At 36.4% G+C, this 21,440-nt stretch overlaps 2 protein-coding genes across 4 annotated transcripts in view; both read right to left on the bottom strand.

Moving 5' to 3' along the window:
- BRIP1 (BRCA1 interacting DNA helicase 1) overlaps positions 1 to 9,717 on the bottom strand; it is a 105,075-nt gene extending 95,358 nt beyond the window's left edge. The window contains 6 exon segments of the mRNA XM_090292045.1: positions 433 to 552; positions 1,997 to 2,124; positions 4,102 to 4,275; positions 6,168 to 6,279; positions 7,705 to 7,824; positions 9,419 to 9,717. Of these exon segments, the coding sequence (XP_090148171.1) occupies positions 433 to 552; positions 1,997 to 2,124; positions 4,102 to 4,275; positions 6,168 to 6,279; positions 7,705 to 7,800 (630 nt within the window). The 5' untranslated portion in view covers positions 7,801 to 7,824; positions 9,419 to 9,717.
- A 3,126-nt stretch (positions 9,718 to 12,843) lies between these two features.
- Positions 12,844 to 21,440, bottom strand: part of INTS2 (integrator complex subunit 2) — a 44,126-nt gene continuing 35,529 nt past the window's right edge. For 2 of the 3 annotated variants that reach the window (XM_090291704.1, XM_090291703.1), the window contains exons 20-25: positions 17,852 to 18,050; positions 15,184 to 15,435; positions 14,732 to 14,839; positions 14,494 to 14,599; positions 13,363 to 13,539; positions 12,844 to 13,255 (exon numbers count right to left, since the gene is read on the bottom strand). In XM_090291704.1, coding sequence (XP_090147830.1) covers positions 13,086 to 13,255; positions 13,363 to 13,539; positions 14,494 to 14,599; positions 14,732 to 14,839; positions 15,184 to 15,435; positions 17,852 to 18,050 — 1,012 coding nt within the window. In that variant the 3' untranslated portion in view covers positions 12,844 to 13,085. The remainder of the gene's footprint in view (positions 13,256 to 13,362; positions 13,540 to 14,493; positions 14,600 to 14,731; positions 14,840 to 15,183; positions 15,436 to 17,851; positions 18,051 to 21,440) is intronic. The other variant, XM_090291705.1, reaches the window with a different exon arrangement.

Here is a 21,440-nt window from a genome sequence, read left to right as displayed (position 1 = left end):
CTCCAGCTCTGCTGCCATGCCCTGCGGGTCATCCTCAAAGGCAGCCAGGGCCTGGGGACAGCGGGCAGTGAGACAGCTGCTCCCTGACACCCACTGTCCCTCCAGGACCACCAAGGGGACAGCTGAATTGTGGATGGAAGAATACACACGGTACTGTTAGCTGCCCGACTGCTACTTCTTGAGAACTGCTGCTCTAACGACCCTGAAAGAACTTTAGGGAAGTGGAGTTCACAAACATTAGAACACTGAAGAGGCAAAAACAGTCCAGATCTCTTTCTAGTCCCATTCTATAATTTCAGAGCAGAGATGTGATAGCACTTAGGACTTGTTTTATACTGTTCATTGCATTATAGTATTCTTCCTCTTTTCTCAAAAATAGATGTAGCTAATTCCACATACTCCTTTAAATTGAACAATGGCATAAATACATACATTTTGTGGAGAAACGGAGTTTATCTTTCTTAATGGAGAGCTGAGTTTTATGGTCTTTTCTGAAGCAACTTTTGTATCCAAATGGTGTACTTCCTTTTCAAAACAATGACGTTTTCTAATCTGTAAACATGAAACCAAAATAAAGTTTAAAGTAAACTAAAAGTTTGAACAGGCTAGTTGTTCTCAACGGTCAAAATAGCTATGTGTGTTTTTAGTATTTGAAAAAATAACTAACTCCAACTGGCAACAATCAAATAATTTTTAAAAACACAGATAGGCACCTCATTAGAAGACTTAGAATATAGTAACACCTCTTGAACCTACTAAAAAATGATCTTCCCATATAATCGTTCTAACATATGAACACCAAATATGTACATAGCAAAGTCCAAATCACGTATCTAATTGAAAAATAAAAACAAATAAAATGGAAAAGAAACCTCATTCTATATTAAAAGACTGAATAAAAAATTTTAATGTAAATATTTGTAATTTCCTACATGATGGAATAAATTACCTAACTACTGTAATTACTACTACTTACTAGATACTTGATAATCCAAGTTGTATTTGACTAAATTTCTTTCATAAATACCATGAAGTTTTCTTTCTAAACAGTTTATGCTTTTTCCTACTTGTCAAAACCCTATTTACTTAAATAATAAAGGGGGGATGGCATGTCTATCAAAGATCCCATTCCTACCAAAAAAGAAATGAGACCAAATGGAGTCAGGGAATGAATGTTATATGCTCAGTCCTACCTCACAACACCCAACTCTATGCACACATTTTTTGGGGGGGAAAAATCTCTAAAGCATGCTTCATTTGTAATTGGTGCTTTTCTAAAAATAAACTATTCTATTTCTAAACACTCAGTTTAATTATGCACATCAAAGATTATAAGTAGAATAGACTACATAAGAATGCAAACATATTAAATATATTTAATTAAAAATAAACAATTACATATAAATGACATGTTAATAATCACTTTCTTATATATAACTAAGTCTATTAAAGTCCCAGCCTCCCTATTTCACTGCCATTATCTCTGTTAGAAAGCATGGTATTCATCTATGAAAAGTATATGTCATTTAAAATATATAATAATTTAGGTTTTTCAATAATTTTTAAAAATAAACCCAATACATAAGAGCCTTGTAAATGTACTAACACTATCAATAACAAAAATATCTATGACATAAATATTTATATCAAAGGTACTTTGCCATTATTAGATAAAAGCAGCTGAGGAGTTAAAAAGTACAAAGTAACTATATTATTAATATGTCTTAATTAAATATTTTATTATCAAATTCCTTGTATAAAAGAAAGTACCATGCAGTTTCACGTTAACGACATTACTGTAAATAATCTTTTATAATAACAAACTCCACTGTAATGAGTAACTACATAAAGTTAAATTACAGTAATTTACTATTTAATTTATGTCTGTGACCTACCTAATCTCTGTGAGTGTCACTGAAAACCAGATTGATACTTGATAACCTTGTGCAGCTATAACTAATGGGGGATTATTTCACTGTCAATAAGCTCTATTCACCTGCTGTGTAGTTTCTAAGGATCGAATTCTTTTCTTCTCAACTTGAAAATCATCATTTTCATCTCTGCATGTGGATGCTTGTTTCTTGGCAGATAACTTTGCAGCCAGTGTAGTTTTCTCAGGAGATTCTTACAGAAGAAAGTTAAAATTAGCATAAATAAGTCACACTTAGGCAATTTTTCTAGAAAAAAAACTGGAATCAAGATGTAGACTTATTTCTGAAAATAACATATTTAAAAACATGAATTCCTAAACATGTTTAAAAGCACTTTACCACCCAGCTTACTTTAACAAAAATATAGCAAACATTTTGAGAAATATGCTTTCAATAGACAAGTCCAATTTTGATTTAATAGGTTTATACTTTTGCAGACCGCTACCAATAATGAGATTTTTAAAAATATAACTGTAAGCCCTGGCTGGTGTGGCTCAACTGGTTGGAGCACCGTAAACCGAAAGGTCATGGGTTTGATTCCCAGTCAGGGCACATACCTACATTGTGGGTTTGTTTCCAGTAGGGACACCTATGAGAAGCAACTGAACAATGTTTCTCTCTCATATGGATGTTTCTCTCCTCTCTCTCCCTCTCTTACCTTCTCCCTAAAAACAATAACCATGTCCTTAGAAGAGATATGTATATAAAACTCATATATATATATATATGTGTGTGTGTGTGTGTGTGTGTGTATATATATGAGTGTGTATATTAAACTGTAAGATTCTCTCAAGGAAATGTACAGTATTCCCTCACTTATCACGGGTATTACGTTCTAGACCCCCCCCCAGCGCTAGCTGAAAATCCACAAAGTAGGAACCTTACATTTATTTTAGTATTTATATATATTTTAAGGCTTTATAAACCCTTCCCACACACTATAAACCGTTCCCAGTCCCTTATTAACCTTTCCCACTCCCTGATTAACCTTTTCCACACTTTTATAAACACTACTTATGTTCTTAAACATATTCTACACTCTTAAACCTACATAACTTCAACAACATACGTATACAGTACCTCAAAATTCCGCAATATAGCAAAAAATCCGCGACAAGTAATTAAACATAGTATTTTTTAAAATTCCGCAATACAGTGAGGTCACGATAAGTCAACCGCGATATAGAGAGGGACTCCTGTATTTCATTTCTGTAAAAAATTATCTTTAGTGGTCAATGTCCTTTTCTTACTAAGCTTCTGAATGTTCACTAGGATTAAGAATATAGTAAAACTCGCCCTGGCTGGTGTGGCTCAGTGGATTGAGTGCCGGCCTATGAACCAAAGGGTTGCTGGTGCCAGGTCCCCAGTTGCGGGTGCGCGAGAGGCAACCACACATTGATGCTTTCTCTCCCTCTCTCTCCCTACTGTACCCTCTCTCTAAAAATAAAATAATAAAATCTTTTTAAAAAAGAGGAATATAAGAATAATGGATATACCAGAAAGAGAAAAGAGGGAGAAGGAAGCAGATAGCCTATTCGAACAAATAATCAATGAGAGCTTCCGAAACCTATGGAAAGAACTGGGCCCTCAAATCCAAAAAGCTAACAGAATACCTGATTATCTCAATAAAAAAGGCCTTCTCCAAGGCACTTTATATTAAAACTGTCAAAAACTAACAACCAAGAAAGATTTCCCAAGGCAGACAGGAAAAAGAAGATGGTAACCTATAAAGGAAGCCCATTAGATTATTATTGTATTTTTCAGTAGAATACTGGCCTCAGAAGTTCAGGCAAATTTATCAAGAATAAATGAGGCTATTTAGATTTTGTCTTATAATACAAATTAATATGTCTTATAAAATTTTGTCATATAATTAACAATACTACCTACAAATAGCATGAATTCCTGAGTATCATTTTTTCTGCTTTGCCTCCTTCAAAAAATAATTTTAAGCTAGCAAAATGCCTGAATAAGTTAAAAGTTAAGTTAATAATAAAAGAATCCAAGGATTTCTGACCAGTCTATGAATTATGCAAAAACAATTCCATAGAAAATATGTGGAAGTGCATAATCAATTATACTCACCAAATTTATCAAAATAAGGTCTCATAACAGCAATAAATAAGGCTTCTATTAAGATACTAACAGACCCACACAAAATATGAACTACCTTGCCAACGTGATGAAGCACCATTTCTTTCAGAAGGTGGTGTACTGGGACTACTGAAATGGTGTGAAGTTCCTTGGTTCATGTCATCATTTGAAAAATTCTTTGAGTGGCACGTACAACAGCATGACAATGGTACTTCGGCTTTTTTACTTGAGCTTTCATCCATTGGCTTTCCTAAAAAAACAAAAGAACCTCTAGTTATGATATTTCTAATTAAAAAAACATCAATCTTTCTCTCCAGCAAGGGTAAGCAACCACCCCAATTTGCCCAGGATTGGGAGGTATCCCAGAATGCACAATTTTCTGTGCTAAAACTGAGAAAGTACTTGGCAAACATGGACAAGCTGGTCACCCTAACTGCAGCAAAAATTTGGACAGGAAAGAAACACATGCCAGAAACATGTTGAAAAGTTATAATGATATTTACATAATTTATACAAATCTAGTAATAGAAAATTAATAATGTAATAAAGACACAATGACTCAAGAATTAATTTAAATTGAGGTTTATTAAAATATCAAGCATGGAGGATTAAAATAAAGACCTAAAGTATATTCTTAATTGTTGCTATTTCCTTAAATCAAAAATTTGAAAGTTCAGTATGTTAAAACAATAATGTAAAATATGAGGATTAAATCAATGACACATTATACTCCTATTTCAAACAAAAACATATTTCATGATGTAGCAATTCTGATATATGTATCAAAATACATTTTAAGGTAAGTATTCAAATTAAATAAAACAGGTAATTTTTAATACTTAAATACAAAATTATAATATCTACATTGTATGACTATGTAAGTATACAAATCATAGATATAAAAAAAAGCTGAATAATTTACTTTGTTTTCTCTAAAGAGTACTGACATTATTTTCCTATCGGTACTACATAAATACTACTGATTCTATTTTCCAGAAACTCATTAAAATTTTAAGTTATTGCCCTGGCTGGGGTGGCTCCGTAGATTGAGCAGCTGTCTGTGAACCAAAGGGTCACCAGTTCAAGTCCCAGTTGGGGCACACGCCTGAGTTGTGGGCCAGGTCTCTGGTTGAGGGCATGTGAGAGGCAACTGATCAATGTTTCTATTCGTCTCATTCTCCCTCCCTTCCCCTCTCTCTAAAAATAAATAAAATATTAAAAAAAAATTTTTAGTTATTAACAGATAATCTAATTTTCCCCCCAAAGACTAATTAACATCAGTGAGACTCAAAATGCCCAACCAAAAGCTTACATTTACTTTTTATTTTTAGTATTTAATAGTCCTATCAAACATTTCCCTTTAAAAAACATCATATATACATACTTATATACACAAAGAAACATAAACATACACACATACATATATACACCCATGGTTAACTTTAAATTCTGCTAACACTTTAATGCAAAGCGATCTAATTATGTAACTAAAATGTATCCAATATTGTATTTCAGATTCATTATGTATATTACTTTCATAAAAATAAATGTTTCTAGGTATTTGTTAGCAAAAGTAAATAGAAATAATGGAAAATAATATAAATTCATAAACACAATATAACAACAAATGCTTATCTGGCATCCAAACAAGTAGGAAGATAACTAGAATGTTTTCTTTCATATTTATTCCATGTTTTAATGTTATGAGAAAGGAACAGATTATAGCAAGTATATTAAAGGATTTAAGTATATGCGTGTGTGTGTGTATATATATATATATATATATATATATATATATATATATTCCTACATGTTACAGCATCATGACAGCCCCATCTCGTGTCTTTTACATAAAAATTATTGTAATTATTTTGATAAAAATAACTCTAAGCATTCCCAGATTCTTATCTATACTCTGAATTATCAAATGAAGGACTATATTCTGTTGAAAATTGTCTTGAGATTAACTGAACATATTTTGTCATACTAAAACTCTTTTGGAAGATATATAACATTACAAAGGAACACCCTAAAAGAGAATACTTAAAATTAGCTAGAATACAGATGAGTCATTCTGAGAAGTACTTTGTTATATCTTTTCAGGTCCCAGTAGGATACCAAGGAGAGCAACCAACTACTTACCACTAAGAGACTGTTGCCATGCTAAAGCAGAACAAAGTAAAGCCAAGCTTTTCCCGCTTCCTGTAGGGCTTTCCAACAAACAATGCTGCTTACTGTTTAATCCTCTGACAATCTATGGATACAAAAACAATAAAAAACATCAATAAACAATTTACTTCGTTAGGGTCTCTCTCCATCACAAGTACATATACAACAGCAATGGGACGTAATGTTGCACTTCAGGGAACGTAGCAATAGCAGAAGGGAGAACTAGTATTTAGTTAAATCTAAACTTTATTCCTTTATACCTCTCCCTAAAATTATGTTGAACTTAAAAACATATCAAGCACAAAAGATATTTAAAAAAGCAATCTGTGCCTTAATTATGCAAGCACCATCATTTCTAAAACTAGAATACACTAATATCATTGCTGAAAACTTAATGGGGATATTGCTAGTGGGAGTGTAGATTGTTACAACCACTTTGTACGCTTTGTACAGACATGAACAATTTCTAGTAAAGTTGAACCAGCTCCAGCAAGTCCAGTCCTATGTATATGCCCCAAATCTTTTCCACATAGACGCAAAGAAACATGCATAAGAAAGTTCATAGCAGCCCCTGGCCTGGTAGCTCAATTGATTAGAGCATGATATCAATACACCAAGGTTGCAGGTCTGATCCCCAGTCAGGGCACAACAATCAACAGGACGACGTACTAAAAATAATATTAAGCATGTCCTGGCTGGTGTGGCTCAGTGGGTTGAGCACCAGCCTGCAAACTGAGGGGTCTCAGGTTCAATTCCCAGTCAGGGCACGTGCCTGGGTTGTGGGCCAGGTCCCCAGCTGGGGACAAGCAAGAGGCGACCTGTCGATGTTTCTCTCGCACATCAATGTTTCTTTCTTCCTCCCTTCCCCTCTCTCAAATAAATAAATAAATATTAAAAAAAAAAAAACTAATGTGAATCACAAAAAATCATTTTACACAAAGGTAGATATCATATCATTGTGCCAAGTTCAAAAATGCGTAATATTCTATATTGTTTGTGGATACATATATATGTAATAAATATATTAAAACATTGCAAGTAAACAAAAAGAACAAATTCAAGATAGTAGTAATCCTGCTACTTGTAAACAAGATATATAGTAAATATGGCAAAATATTAAGATATAACAAAGCTGGAAAGTTCGTACTCAATGTTTGTTTATTAATTTTCTATATTACTGAAGTATCTCAAAAAATTAAGAGAAGAGTATTCTATATGAAAGATAGTAAATACTTTGTAAAAAGCAGTAATTCCGTAGACTAGAAGTTCCAAATGGGCTGAGAACATTGTTCAGAATGTCCTCCTTTGCCTCCTAACCATGGACATATACAGTTTAGCAGTGATCGGTATTATTTTTCGAAAGGTTAGATGTTCTTCAATGTACCCAGCAAAGTTGTCAATCCATTTACTCTCCAAGAAAATAAATGCAGTCACAAACTTGATATAAGTTATGAATTATGGGCATATATATTTTAATAAAGACACAAAATAAATGCTGAAAAATACTTACAGCATTCATCATAGCAAGCTGGGATGGATAAGCTTTGCAAGGAAAGTTAATCTTCACCCCACCAATTGTATATTCAGACCATGTTGAAGACATCATACTTTGTTCACTGCCGATTCCTAACTGCAATACAAATGAAAATCAACACTGAAACAATGCCATTCAAAGAAAACTAGATACCCAGCACTAGGACAGAAATCTGGAAATAGAAATTGTAATAAATATATAAACAAAATAAAGATAAGTAAAAGAATATCCTAGTCTTGCCCTGACTGGTGTGGCTCAGTGGACTGAGTGCTGGCCTGAGAACCAAAGGGACAGCGGTTCGATTCCCAGTCGGGGCACAAGCCTGGGTTGCAGCCCAGGTACCCAGTTGGGGGCATGCAAGAGGCAACCGCACATTGATGTTTCTCTCCCTATCTTCCTTCCTTCCCCTCACTCTAAAAAGAAAATTTAAAAAAATTTTTTAAAGAATTTCCTAGCTTATAAATCACAGTGGTTGAAAGCATGTCTTGGCAGCTGACAAATCTGGATGTGTACCCCTCCTCCGCCAAAGCTGTGGACCAGGAGTTAGGAAACAGTGGTTCCAGATCAGGTCAGGTATGTGTTACCCTGATCCGGTCTCTTCACTTCCCTAGGCTACAATCCGTATCTGTAACAATCCATCATTTAAAAACTGCCGTAAGGGGGGAAACTCCGGGGCATACAGTAGTAGGTGCTCAAGAATTCTTCCTTAAAGGTCAGTATGGTCTCATGGAAAGCGGGGGCCTCGGAGTGAGGCAGCCCAAGTCTGAATTCCACTGTGTGGTCCCTTCAGCTCTCGGAGGCTGTTCCTGCGTCTGTGACATGGAGATAACGCTGCCTGCCTGACAGGGCTTTTATGCAAATAGCCAAGCACGGAGTTCAGAGTAAGGTAATGGGTCTGACACAGGCAGTGATGGGCTCTGATCTCTGCATCTTCTCCACCACCCTTTCTTAATCTGGGATCCACAGAGGGCACTCAGAGCCTGGGAGCTCCCGGCAGAGTGCGCAAAGCTTTCTGTGCATGATTGCATTTTTCTGGAAGAGAAAGTCCAGAGGGTTCTCAGTTCCAGAAACGTTAGCCTAAGGAAATAACCGAAAATAGAGGCGGAAATGAGACGCAGCGCTATCAACTGAGGGATTATTTGCAATAGTGAAAAAACACGGTAAAATCAATCTGGGGATGCAGATACGGTTAAAACAATCCTACAGATTGCGGAGCCAATAATAACCTCCACCATGGCCAAAGTGTTCCCAAAGCAGTTAAGAACCACTACGCTAACCCACTGTCCAGTTATAATACTTTGTGATTCTATCGCTGAAGCTCCGAAAAGGAGACCTGGGGGAATCTGACCCCTTATCCGAACCAACGACCCAATGGCGGCCTAGTGACTCAGATATTACCTGGAAATCAACCCATCCCCCGCCCCAGTGGAGGCAACAAGCCTTTCAAAATGGGGTCGCTTTCCCCCAAATAATTGAATTACGGAAGAAAAAAATAAAAAATTAAAAAACTGATCTGCCTGCCGCCGTGGTCCCCCGCCTCCCAGAGTTCAAGCGGGGCCCCGGGCTAATAGGCCTTGGCTCCGGGCAGGTGAAGACAGGCTCGCTCCGCCCCCGGTGTTCTTCCTCGCGCTTCCCCGCTCCCTCGGCCAGCGGAGATCCCCCGGGCTCTGGTGATCCCGCCAACACCCACCGATGAGCCCGCCACGGGGCTGGCGAAAGCAGAAAGCGCCCTTCTGTCCGGCTCCGCGTCCTCGGCACGGGAGACAGACTTGCCTGGTGTGAAGCAAACAGAAGAAACGCGGATTGGGCTCCGTTCACGGAATCACAGGAAACATATCGGCGAGCACAGAAAGCGGAGCCCTGGCACCGAGGAAAGGCCCCAAGCCTCTCTCTTCGTCGCTGGGCTGCTGCTCCCCGGCCAGGTGGCGGGCTCGGGCCCCCTTTATTTCTCCCCTCCGCCAGCTCTCATCACGATCCTCAGGAACTCTCCCGGACGAATTCCCGCCGCCCACCCCTCGACTCCCCGCACCCAATCGCCGGTCGAGCTCAGGAAACCAATCACAAGCGAAGACCAGAAATCAGGCAACCAACCATAGCGCGACGTTAGGCCAGGGGACTTCCGCACCCAATGGAGTCTCGCAATAAGAACAGACCCGAGCTAATTGGCGGCACCCGGAAGACAAGCCCGGGAAGAGGGAACGACTCCGCGAAAAACCCAGGGCTTTAAAGGAAAAGCAACTTCTCCGTTTGACTTTTTTTTTAAACCGGTTATTTAACCCGTGTCAGTTTCTTTGGAAACTCGACATTTTATTCTTAAGGTCTGTAGATAAACGGAAAGAAAACATATTTAAGCCTTGCCGAGTTCTTCCCGAAGCGTTCTTCAATGCCGCTGAATTCAAATTTACGAACTTTATTATTAGAATACCCAGGGTATCGAAAAGAACGAGGCGGGAATTGCTGGACTACCGAACCAAGCAACGTGAAAAGGATCGTTGGCAACGGGCTACAGTATCTCAATAATCAAGGCTTTCCGAGATACCAAATTCAACCAGAAAAACGCCCTCGAGGTCTCTCTCCAGAACCAGATCACTTACTTCTACCTCCATAAGGCTTATCCCTCCTAAAAATCAGTTTATTCTTTTTTGCAAAGTACACTTAAGTTTCCTCAAAGGTAGGCGATTAACAATGATCTCGCCAAGTAATGTTTTTTCTAATTCTGCAAAGCCAAAACCTGGCTCATATATAGTAGGATACCAAAAAAGCAAAACCTGAGTTTCTCAAATTCGAGACAACACTCTAGGGAGAGAGGTTTGCTGCAGGAGAGCAGCAGCAAAGTCGATTTGTCTGTCTCATCTTGAATTTTACAACACTTTCCCCAAATGACAAAAATTAGTCATAAAAATAAGTCCTACTCTTTAATTTAGTAATTTCAAGCTCAGAAGTTTATCCTGAAAAAGTAATCCTTAAGAAAGAAAAATTGTAACAGTGCCTATTGTGATACAGAAAAACCATCACCTTCCCAGCCTACTATAGGGAGATGATTAATGATTTACGAATTCAATCATTATGAAGCCAGTAAAATAATCATAAAAACTAAACAGCCTACAAACAAATTCCATCTAAAGTTAAATAAAAAAAAAGCAGACTCCACACTGTGTATTATGAATTGTGTGAAAATATAACCCCAGATGAAGGGAAGGTACAAAATAATTTACTGTTAAGACAGTGGAATAAAGGATACTTTTTAATAAATCCCTAAAAATACCTTGAAATTGTTATTCTGCTTTTACAAATCTTTTAACTATCAAATCTTTCAAGTAACTGCTCCAGAGTAGCTACTCTGATTTTTCTCTCCCAGATTTCTAAGGCTCTGAACTGTCCCTAACCTTGTGCTGCCATTTGATGTGTGTGACAACAGAAAGGGATCCACAAGGGCTCTGGAGCCAGACGGTCCTCGATTCCAGTTTCCTGAAATGAGACAAAAAACTACAAGTTCTTTTGATAGAGAATATGAATGTTTATAAACCAATATTCAAAATAGCTGCACACATCTGTTTTCACTTGAATAAAAAAAATCACATTGTGACAAATTTTATAACCTTAACTTAAAATACATGAATATTAACATTTACTAATATATTTACATTTTATTTACATCATCAACAAATCTGAGGAAAAACAGCATATGTTATTATTTTAACACAGCAGGTGTTGACCAGTCTTTGAAACTGATCCAGGAATGTGCGCTGCATTTAGTTAGAAAACTTACTTCAACCTTTTCTGAATTCCTAGAGGTTACCTGCTCACACAAAATATTCCAAAGCCTCAGTTTAAAAACAAAACAGAAGCAGGTGTATTTAATCTTAAAAGACTACAAAACTGCCTTGTTTAAAAATATGAAAATTCTTATGGTACTTTTTTAAATGCTTTTATCTTTCACAAAAATTACTTAATTGAACATTAAGCATCTACCATCTATGATACTGTGCACTTCATGATTTGAAACAGCTACAAATTAGTCCTCATATAATACCCTTATGAGGTAGGGCCAGTAGTAATCCCACTTTACAAAGGAGGAAAATGAGATGTGATTATTTGCTAATCAAAAGGCTGAAGTTTAATTTCTTAAAACCCACGCTTTCTTATTAGTCTGCCTAATTTCTTTTACAAGTGAAGAGGTCTGCTTCAAGTGGGGGCTGCAGCGGGGCATGTCTGTCATCCAGGTATATCTCATAAAGCAGAAAAGTACCTTTTACATTGGATACTTAAGAAAACAAAGGAGGATCATGGACTATCTGAATGTATCTACCTAATAATCAATGGAAGTTACTAACAGAGGACTGCAAAATCCTTCAGCAACATGGTATTTCCTGTTTGTTTTTTTTCCTGAGGACCACTATATATATTTTCTTATTCAAAGATCTTTTAAAACTATGTGAATTATAATCCTGATGACAAGCCAAGAGCTCTTTAATCCAGTGGGTTTTATTATTCTAAAATTTAAATAGGTACCAATGTATTTCTGACCATCAGATAAATTAGTAAAGCATTATAAAAATAAATTTTTAAAAAAGTAAATGAGACCCTCTTTTCAGGTTCTTCTCTGCACAAAGATGTTTCTGTACAGTTTTAAGCCAGTATCTTAAAATCCCAAATTATTCAAGTATCTCTTTAAACATATGGCTTTACATATTAGTAAAAATTGAAGCAAATATGTAAAAATCTTAAAATCCTTATCTGTAATTCCATGGAAATAATTTACAAAAAAAGCTATTTGCCTTTTATAAAGCCTTCTCAATACTGTTTCTTGAGAACTAGAATTCTATCTTGCATTACTATAATTGCATTGCAAGCTTGAGATTTCTATTTGATTATTTAAATTCCTAATTTTTCCTGAATTCTCCCTTTTTCTCCCTCTCATCGTCGCATCATTGTCACACTCTGTTACTAGTTCACACAGTTAAAATACACTAGGGCTACCCACAAACTCATTTTTTAAGAAATTAAATTAAAGGCATGGCAGTTTTTCTTCACTTCAAAAGCTAAATATAAGGACAAATTCACTTTCTAGTAATGAGTTTCTTAAATGTGTGCCCAATAGGAAAAAAAAAAAAAAAGAAAAAAGCTCAGCTGGTATAATATAAACATACCAGTCAACTAGATCCAAAGAACTGCCAATCAAATACAAGCAAGCATAATTCTCAAGAGAGTTCTAAACTGTATTCATAAATTGAATCATTTTAGTGATTCCCAGACATTATTGTTCCCATTGAGTTTAGAGTTGTTATAAGATATAGGTTCATACTGGGTATATGCAGCAAACAGCTTCCTTTTTTTTTTTTTTTAAGTTTTTTCTTTTAAATTCCACTAACACTCATGTTTATTATTTCAATTATTGTGCTTTCAATACAATGACAGAGCTGTACATCAGGATCCATGCTTCCAATGTCCCTGGATCCATTTTTATAAGATGGATCTTTGCAGATTCCAGACCATCTACTTGGTTTCTCCTTTATTTGCTGAAGACCTAAAAACAAAGAAAAAATTCATCAAAGCAAGAAATCTAAAAACCATTTTGGGTTTTTTTGTTTGTTTGTTATACTAAAACAAGTCTGAAAATAAGTTATTACTTACGTGTAATAATTGGGTCAATGTCTCTTGTCTGCGTGGCAACATCAGAGGCACAGACTTGCCCTATTTGGATCAGCAAAGACATAATATCTTCATACAGTGGAGGAAATGCTCGACAAAAAGAGACCAAACTTGGCAGAGTTGGCATGAAAAAAGCATATCGCTTAGCCTGTGTTAAAACTGTTGGAAAGAATGACAGAATTTTTGTCTTTATAGGTATATATTCAACACACATGGCCTATACAATACACGAAGCACCAGGCTCTGTGCTGAGGATACTCAGTTTTCTAAGGCACAGCCAGACCTTGCCTTTAGGGAGCTCACAATCCAATAGTCAACCATCATCCAACATATACATTCTTACGCCCAAGCACTGCAATAAGTGCACCCCATGTAGTAGTTCATTTAATTCTCACAATCTTATGAATGAGGAAAGTGCTATAACGATACCTATTTTCATGAGGAAACTTTTTAAAATACAGAGAGTTTAATAAACTAGTTCAAGGCCACACAGCCAGTTAGTGGTGGGGTTGGGATTGAACTTGGGTCGTTTAAGTGCTTAACCACTACGAATAGTTGTAACAGGGGATGAATGCAATGGGAAGACAAATTAGCAGGTATTATGGGAGCCCTGAACAAATGTGAAATTAACTAAGCCATTACTTTTAAAATTAAATTATAGTTCATACCTTCTAAAGTAGTTTATTTTTATATGATTTTACTCTTATAAACCAGAAGGTGGTTAAAATGTTAGGGTATGTTTTAGAATTTCAGGAAACAACTAATATATTTACCTTATTTATGCATATGATTATATTTTCCTAAAATTCAAAGCATTTGTAATGATTGCAGTTGTTTTCTATTGACATAATTACATTCAGAAAGTAGATTTAACTTCCACTTATAAAATATGTGACGCTTATTACTTACTATAAATCTATACATTCACAAAATGAAAGATACAATTTGCCTACCTATTCATCTCTATATTATAAATCACACCTGTAATAGAAAATTTTTCAAAAATGGCATTAATTAAACTATTAGTAACACAGAAAAGTGTCACTAAATTCAGAAAAAATATGTACTTCTTTATGTTAGAAATTTTGTCACTGATGCTGGTTGGCTACACACCTGTCAGCAAAGTTCCCATGACATTGACAGCTAAGCGAGCCACACTGAGCGACTTTGGTAATGCATACTGGATACACAAATGAGAAAGCAACTGGATAGCAAATATCTGCAATACAAAATCCAAATATTACATGTTGCTGAAAAATATCTTTAAGTATTAAAAATTAGAAAAGGTTTTACATAACTAGAAAGACTGGAGAGAGATCAAAATTTCCCAAAAGCTCTAAGTGCTCATTACCTGTTTTTCAAGCTCTGGCTGTGCTATAAGCTCAGGTATGAAATCCAGACAGATGTGCATAGACGGAATACCTGCGACTGTCAGAGGCAGCAGTTCACACGGATAACCCTATCTCAACAAGAAAGAAGGGAAAAGGTATAAATAAAATAAGATACAGATAAAAATAAAAAGAGGGTTTCACTTCCTTTACATAAAAGTTGCTCAGAAGGCTATAATACCCTACATCTATCCTGGCATTTCACCTTTCTGATGCACTGGAACAGAGATAAATTATCTAAACACTTTTAACAGGCTAAAATAAAATCTAAAAAATTTCATTTTTCTCCATATTGCAAAGGAGCATGACTATTTGCATCATCTCCAGTTTCTAAACAATCATAATTTAGTATTCAACTCCCAACCCTCCCCCACCCCAAATTTCAACCATGAAGCATCATTCTTTGAAAACAGACCTGAAAGTGAACAAGCTTAGCAATGTTGGGATCCGCAATGTACATTTGATGCAACAGACAACAGATAAGGCACTGAACTTCTCGAAGGTTACAAAGCAAATTATCTTCTCCTTCCTCCATTCCCTTATTTGGAGTGCTGGTAGTAATAACACTATGAACATTCCTTAGCAAGCTGTCTGGATTGGCACCCTTTGCTTTCTCTTCTTCAGTAGGTAAACAGATCTCCAGGAGAATCTGGACAGCTGCACTATCCTACAAGCAAATAAAAGTTAATTTTAAGAAGTTTCTGAGAGGCCTTGGCTGGTAGTTCAGTTGGTTAGAGAGTTGTCCCAATGCGCTAAAGTTGCGGGTTCAATCCCTGGTCAGAACACATATGAAAATCAACCAATGAGTGCAAAAATAAGTTGGTGGAAAAAAATCGATGTTTCTCTCTCTCTCTTTCTCTCTCTCTGAAATCAATAAATTTAAAAAATGTTTCTGAGATGTTTGTTTGAAAATAAATCTAATTTTGTTTTCACATAAACAGAGGTGATAAATAACAGAGTTACTTCTGGGGGGAAAAGTGAGCAATCTAGAGGGCAGTAGGCCTCGCCTTTTTTAGCATTATATATCCTTTTAAGAATCTGAAGAAAACTATAAACCCTCTCCCTATAAAAATTAACATATATAAAAAAACATATTGCATAATTTCAGGCAGGTCACACATCCCTAAGGCAGATCCATGCACTTCAGTTTAAGAACATCTACTAGAAGAATTTTCTGATTCAGTGACATCCAAAACAAGCCCTAGACAAGAATGACCTCTACCTAAATCACCTTTCCCTCCTCGTAAATTCCTATCTCTCCCAGGACCCTATCCTGTAATGCCCTCTTTTTCACAACTACCAACTAAGTAATTCCTCTAAAGATGGTGATTAGTAATTAATGCCTAAAAGTCACTTTCCAAAGCTCTTTTTCCTTTTAATTTGAAGATGGACTCTTCAAGGCCTTGGCTTTGCAAGGAAAGACTCTACTTGACCATCCATTCCACCTGTATAACTCAATGTTGCTCAGTCTACAAGCTGGAGTGTCATTTCACAGAACAGTAGTTTCTTAAGGGGTGATCTACTTGACACCCCTACACGTAAAGAAGAGCTAAAACCACTCTCATTTAGCAGGAAGGAGTAAAAAAAGAATGAATATATGACATGCATCTCTAAAAGACAGGCATTGCCTGAAGAAAACAATTCCTTCATCTGATTAAGAACTTCATTATAAAGTAAGGTTACGCTTACATTATAATATAAAGTAAGGCTGGCTTTACTTTTTAATCGTCATTTTGGATTCAGGGGCGTTTGGTTTTGGGTTATTACTGTTTTGTTTTGTTTTGTTTATGTTTGTAGACTTTGGAGCCAGACTGCCCAGGCTTGAATCCTAGCTCTGCCACCTACTAGATGTGTAACCTTGAGCAGGTCACTTAACCTCTCTGGGTCTCATCCTCCTTTAAAAATGGAGATCATAATACTCCATACTTTGTAGGTTGGTTGTAAAGACTGAGCTAATATAAATAAAGAACTTAGAATAGCACCCAGCATGTAGTAAGCATTATATAAATGGTAGCTATTATGATTCTCAATGTCTTATTTGAAAGTCTGAGGGCCAGATTTATTTTAAAACTCAGAATTATTTTTACTGAAATATATAATACCTCCAGCAGAGACTAGGGTAGCACATTATAATCAAACATGTTAATATTTCTGCAGCAAAATATACCATTACTCACATTAAGTGAGATAAAGGCCATAAATAGGTTCGCATCAATTCAGGTCAAGTTTTGTCACAAATGAAGTCACATCAGGTCAGGTTTTTCTGCCAACTGAATTATCAAAAAATGCTTCAGGGGGCCCAAGTCATTCTGATCAAGGCCTCCCGCCCCCCCCAAAAATGCTTCAGATTTCATAGCCTTTTGGATATCCCTATTACAGATAAGGGAGTATGGACCTATATTATTACTCTAATTCCCTTCATTGCCAATGAAAAGATTTCAGAAAATATATTTTAAACTAAGAAAATATTTCTACTTTGCAGACGTCAAATTTCTCAACATTTAATCATTTCACATCTCCTATATTATTCAAAATGGCTACTTAAGGCTTCAGTAAAATTCTACATTGTTGTAAAACTTTTCTAAGTATAAAACTGAATTGCTTATGTTGTCATAGTATTTAATACTGCTTGACATTTTATTGTATACAGGGATGGGCCAAAGCAAGTTTACAGTTGTTCATATGGAAAATAATATAATAATAAATAATAATACAAGAATAAACTGTTTCTTGTATTCACGACTATAAACCTACTTTTGCCTATCCATGTATATATAATTCTTGCTGCTTGTATCCACCATTTAATTCTTTTCCACCATTTGATTTTAAGGAGCAAAAGTCTTATATTTGTTAACATGTAAATCTTATTTAAATGACTATTAAACTAGTATCATGAAGATTATTCCTGATTTTAGTAATACAGTCCATCTGATATTTAGAAGTAAAGGTAACACCATTATAGCATGTTCTATAATAAAAGGAATGCACAATATGTTGCATTTAGTACATAATATGCTTTCTACTTAACTGATCATATTAGCAGTGAAGCCCTTGCCCTTTTTGACTGAATTTTAATTTATTACCTGAGCAGCCAATAATGCGTTTTTCAATTCTTCTCTAGTAACTTCTGGGCCATCAGTTTGTCCAACTAAACCTAATGTATTATTCTGGGAAGGTCTATCCTGCTCTGCTGTTTCCTTCAGATGAGCACTAAGGTAGGCTTTGGATGCAAGAAGATATCCATTCAACATGTGCAGAGTAATATCCATCAGTGGGGGACATCTAATACAGAAAGAAGAAGAAATACATGAGAAAGAATATAAATTTATAAATTAGCCAGGACACGATCAGTCAGTTCAACTTGAACAGGCCCTGAAAAACCTGAGAAGAGTAGTAAAGTAACTCTTTCCCCATAAAGTAACATTTTTCCCACTGAAATACTCATTCTCAAAATAAAAAAAACCTGAAATGCCACTTTTCAGTCTATCACAGACAGAACTAGCATGGGCACATAAACAGGCATTAGAGATTTGTTTGTAACTGTGAAACGCTGTAAAAACTTCAGTGTCCATCAATATGTCAATGGTTTTTATGAAATGTCCAGATTTTCTATAATAAACATGTATGTGTTTATAGTGGAAAAAATGTCAATGGTTAACTAAATTATGGCAATGTTTCCCAAAATTGAAGATAAGAATCTGTGCTGGAGGTGCCTCACACACCCTGGGCTTGTTTGGAAGCTGCTCTGTCCAGCAGAGGCTTCATGACCACGGCAGAACAAACTTTTACCCAGGACTTTTCATTATGTCTGGGGGAAGGAAGGTGACTGCCTCTCTAGTGGAGAACAGCAGTTAGACCTTCGTCCCTCATGCCTTTTATTGAGGAGGATACATACAAGAGATCGTCGGCAGCCGTTCGTCTCGAGAGACGATGGTGTAGCTTCTTAAGAGTCTATCTGCACCGCCGAGAATGGCTGTGCAGTCCGACTCAGGAGTGACACGGTATCTGTCTCCTCCCGTGTTGAATCGACATCTTGCGATGACGCTGGAGTGTCCTCTCCAGTGAAGCTGAAGCTACAGAGCCTGGGCAGGGTGATATGGAGGGTCTGCTGTTGCCCATGCAGCAGACCCCCCCTCTCTTCGCAGCTGAAGGGTCCAAGGGAAAGACAGAGTCAATACAGCTTGGTTTCAGGTGCACCGCAGGAGTTGCCGATGTTGACTACAACGTCAAACCGCCTTAGGGACTCCGGCTCCGGATTTTCTGTCGGGGTTTACTCCCTTAGCCTTTCCCCTGAAGAGGTATGCCGCAAGGCAGCGGAGGTTTTTTGGAGTCAGAGTTTTCCTTCTCTGATGTGCCCTGACTGGAAGATCGAACCAGCGACACTTAGCTCGCAGGCCGACGCTCAATCCACTGAGCCAAACCAGCCAGGACTACAAGAGATACAAGGTCAAGATTCATGAATCATCAATAGCTTGGAGGCGTTAGGATTACAGCTGACAGTAACAGATTACAAGTACCAGTACAGAGGGCACAGTGACCAGTCTGTGTCAGGGTCTATCAAACATCTTGACACCACACTGGCATTAGGTGCAAGGTTTCATACATTCCTTGCTAGAGATTGTTTATGTTACATTAATGATAAAGAAAGCAGCGCAAGTTCTAAAGCATAATAAGCATTCTTTAAATCCAATTCCCATGGAAACGCTCTGAGTGGTCTTCGGTTATGTTCCACCCGCAGCCTTATGTTGAGACTTAAAGACAAGCACAGTCGGAGTGTCGGCAGCAGTCATGCTCAGGCGGGGGCTACAATTCCCTAAACCACGAGGAGCGTTTCCCTACAAGAATAACCTGGAATACTTATTTAAAAAAAAAAATTCCAAGCTCCACTGCAGACATTCTCTACGAGTTTTTGGAAGACAGGACTAGTAATCTACAGTATATAGGATACTATGCAGCTCTTAAAACAAATGAAGCAGAACTATGCACACTATTGTGGAAACCATGTTGAGAACATTACGTTTTTTTAATATTTTTAAATCTTTTTAAATTAATTAATTTATTTAATTTTTAGGGAGGGAGAGAAACATCAACTGGTTGCCTCTCACACGTACCCCAAAACATGCCCTGACTGGGAATTGAACCAGTAAACTTTTGGAATTGAACAAGCGACCTTTCGCTTTGCAGGATGATGTTCTGCCAACTGAGCCACACCAGTCAGGGCGAAACAGTAAGTTTTTAAAAAACAATAATAATAATAATTCCCAAAATATTTAACTACTATTTTTTAAACCACCCAAAACAAAAAGTAAAAATTTCTATTCATAAACTTGTAAATACATAGAAAATAAAGCTACGTACACACCATTACGACAATAAAGTTTCCTCTGGAGATGAAACTAGGATTGGTCAAAAGAGGACAGAGAGAAATTTTGCTTTAGCAATGGCAGCATGGTAGATACGAGTAAGAACAAGACTGTTCACTGTAGATCTTTTCCTTGTTGTTAAACTTCTTGTTTATTCGCTTATTAATGTGTATTATGAAAAGTTTCATATACACATAAAAAAGGGAATACTATAATGAACCTCCAAGAACTCATCACCCAGCTGCGACAATTACCTACACACAGCCAGTCTGATTTCGTCTATACCCCCACTCACTTTCCCACCATTACCACTGGGTTAGTACAAAGCAAACTCTAAACATCACATATTTTTTATATGTGTACATGTTTTCATATTGTTTGATTTTTTAAAACACGTGTGAATGATCACTTTGTAAAAAATTAAATTTTACAAAACAATTAAAAGGCAAAACAATAGAATTATAAAGAAAAAAACAGCAATATATATATACACAAAGAGCTAATATCCTTTACAAGGAGCTCTTTAAATAAAAAAATTAAAAAAAAAAGATAAGCAAGCCAATAGAAAGGTAAGCTAAAATAAAAGAAATACCAATAGTCAGTAAGTATATTAAAATGTTTAATCTAAAATATAAATTGAGTCCTGGCTGGTGTGGCTCCATGAATTGAACTCGGGCTTGCAAAACACAGGGTCGCCGGTTCGATTCCCGGTCAGGGCACAGGCCTGGGTTGTGGGCCAGGTCCCCAGTTGGCGGCGTGTGAGAGGCAGTGGACTGATGTGCACATTGCTATTTCTCTCCCTCTTTCTCCCTCCCTTTCCCTCTCTCTAAAAAGTAAAATAAGTAAAATCTTAAAAAAAAGAAAAATATATATATATATATATATATAAATTGAAATGGGAATCCATTTTTCACCTATCAAATTGGGAAATATATAAAATAGTGTGGGAAAGTGTACAATATCAAACACAGCTATGGGAATACAAACTGACTCAGCATTTCTGGATGACAGATAAAATAGGAAACAATAACTCCATTTTTAAGAATCCATTCTAAGGAAATAGTATGTAGAACAGTCAGCACATCATTACTGATAACAAAATATAGAAATAAAACAGAAGACTGGGCTAATAAGTAACATAACAGTATCTATTAACATGAGAAAAGATTCACAAGTTGTTAACTTAAAAATCCAGGCTACAAAAACATTACATACATATGACAGCATAATTTAACAACTTCTCAACAACTGGAGGCAATTCAGGTGAAAGATTACCTACTTATGTGGATTTATAATACTGCTAAAAATT

Source organism: Furipterus horrens, unplaced genomic scaffold (genome assembly GCF_987537825.1).
Source record: "Furipterus horrens unplaced genomic scaffold, mFurHor1.1.pri manual_scaffold_11, whole genome shotgun sequence".
In the NCBI taxonomy this organism is placed as follows: Eukaryota; Metazoa; Chordata; class Mammalia; order Chiroptera; family Furipteridae; genus Furipterus; species Furipterus horrens.
The sequence above is the reverse complement of the archived record's forward strand: the minus strand, read 5'-3'. Positions and strand labels throughout refer to the sequence as shown.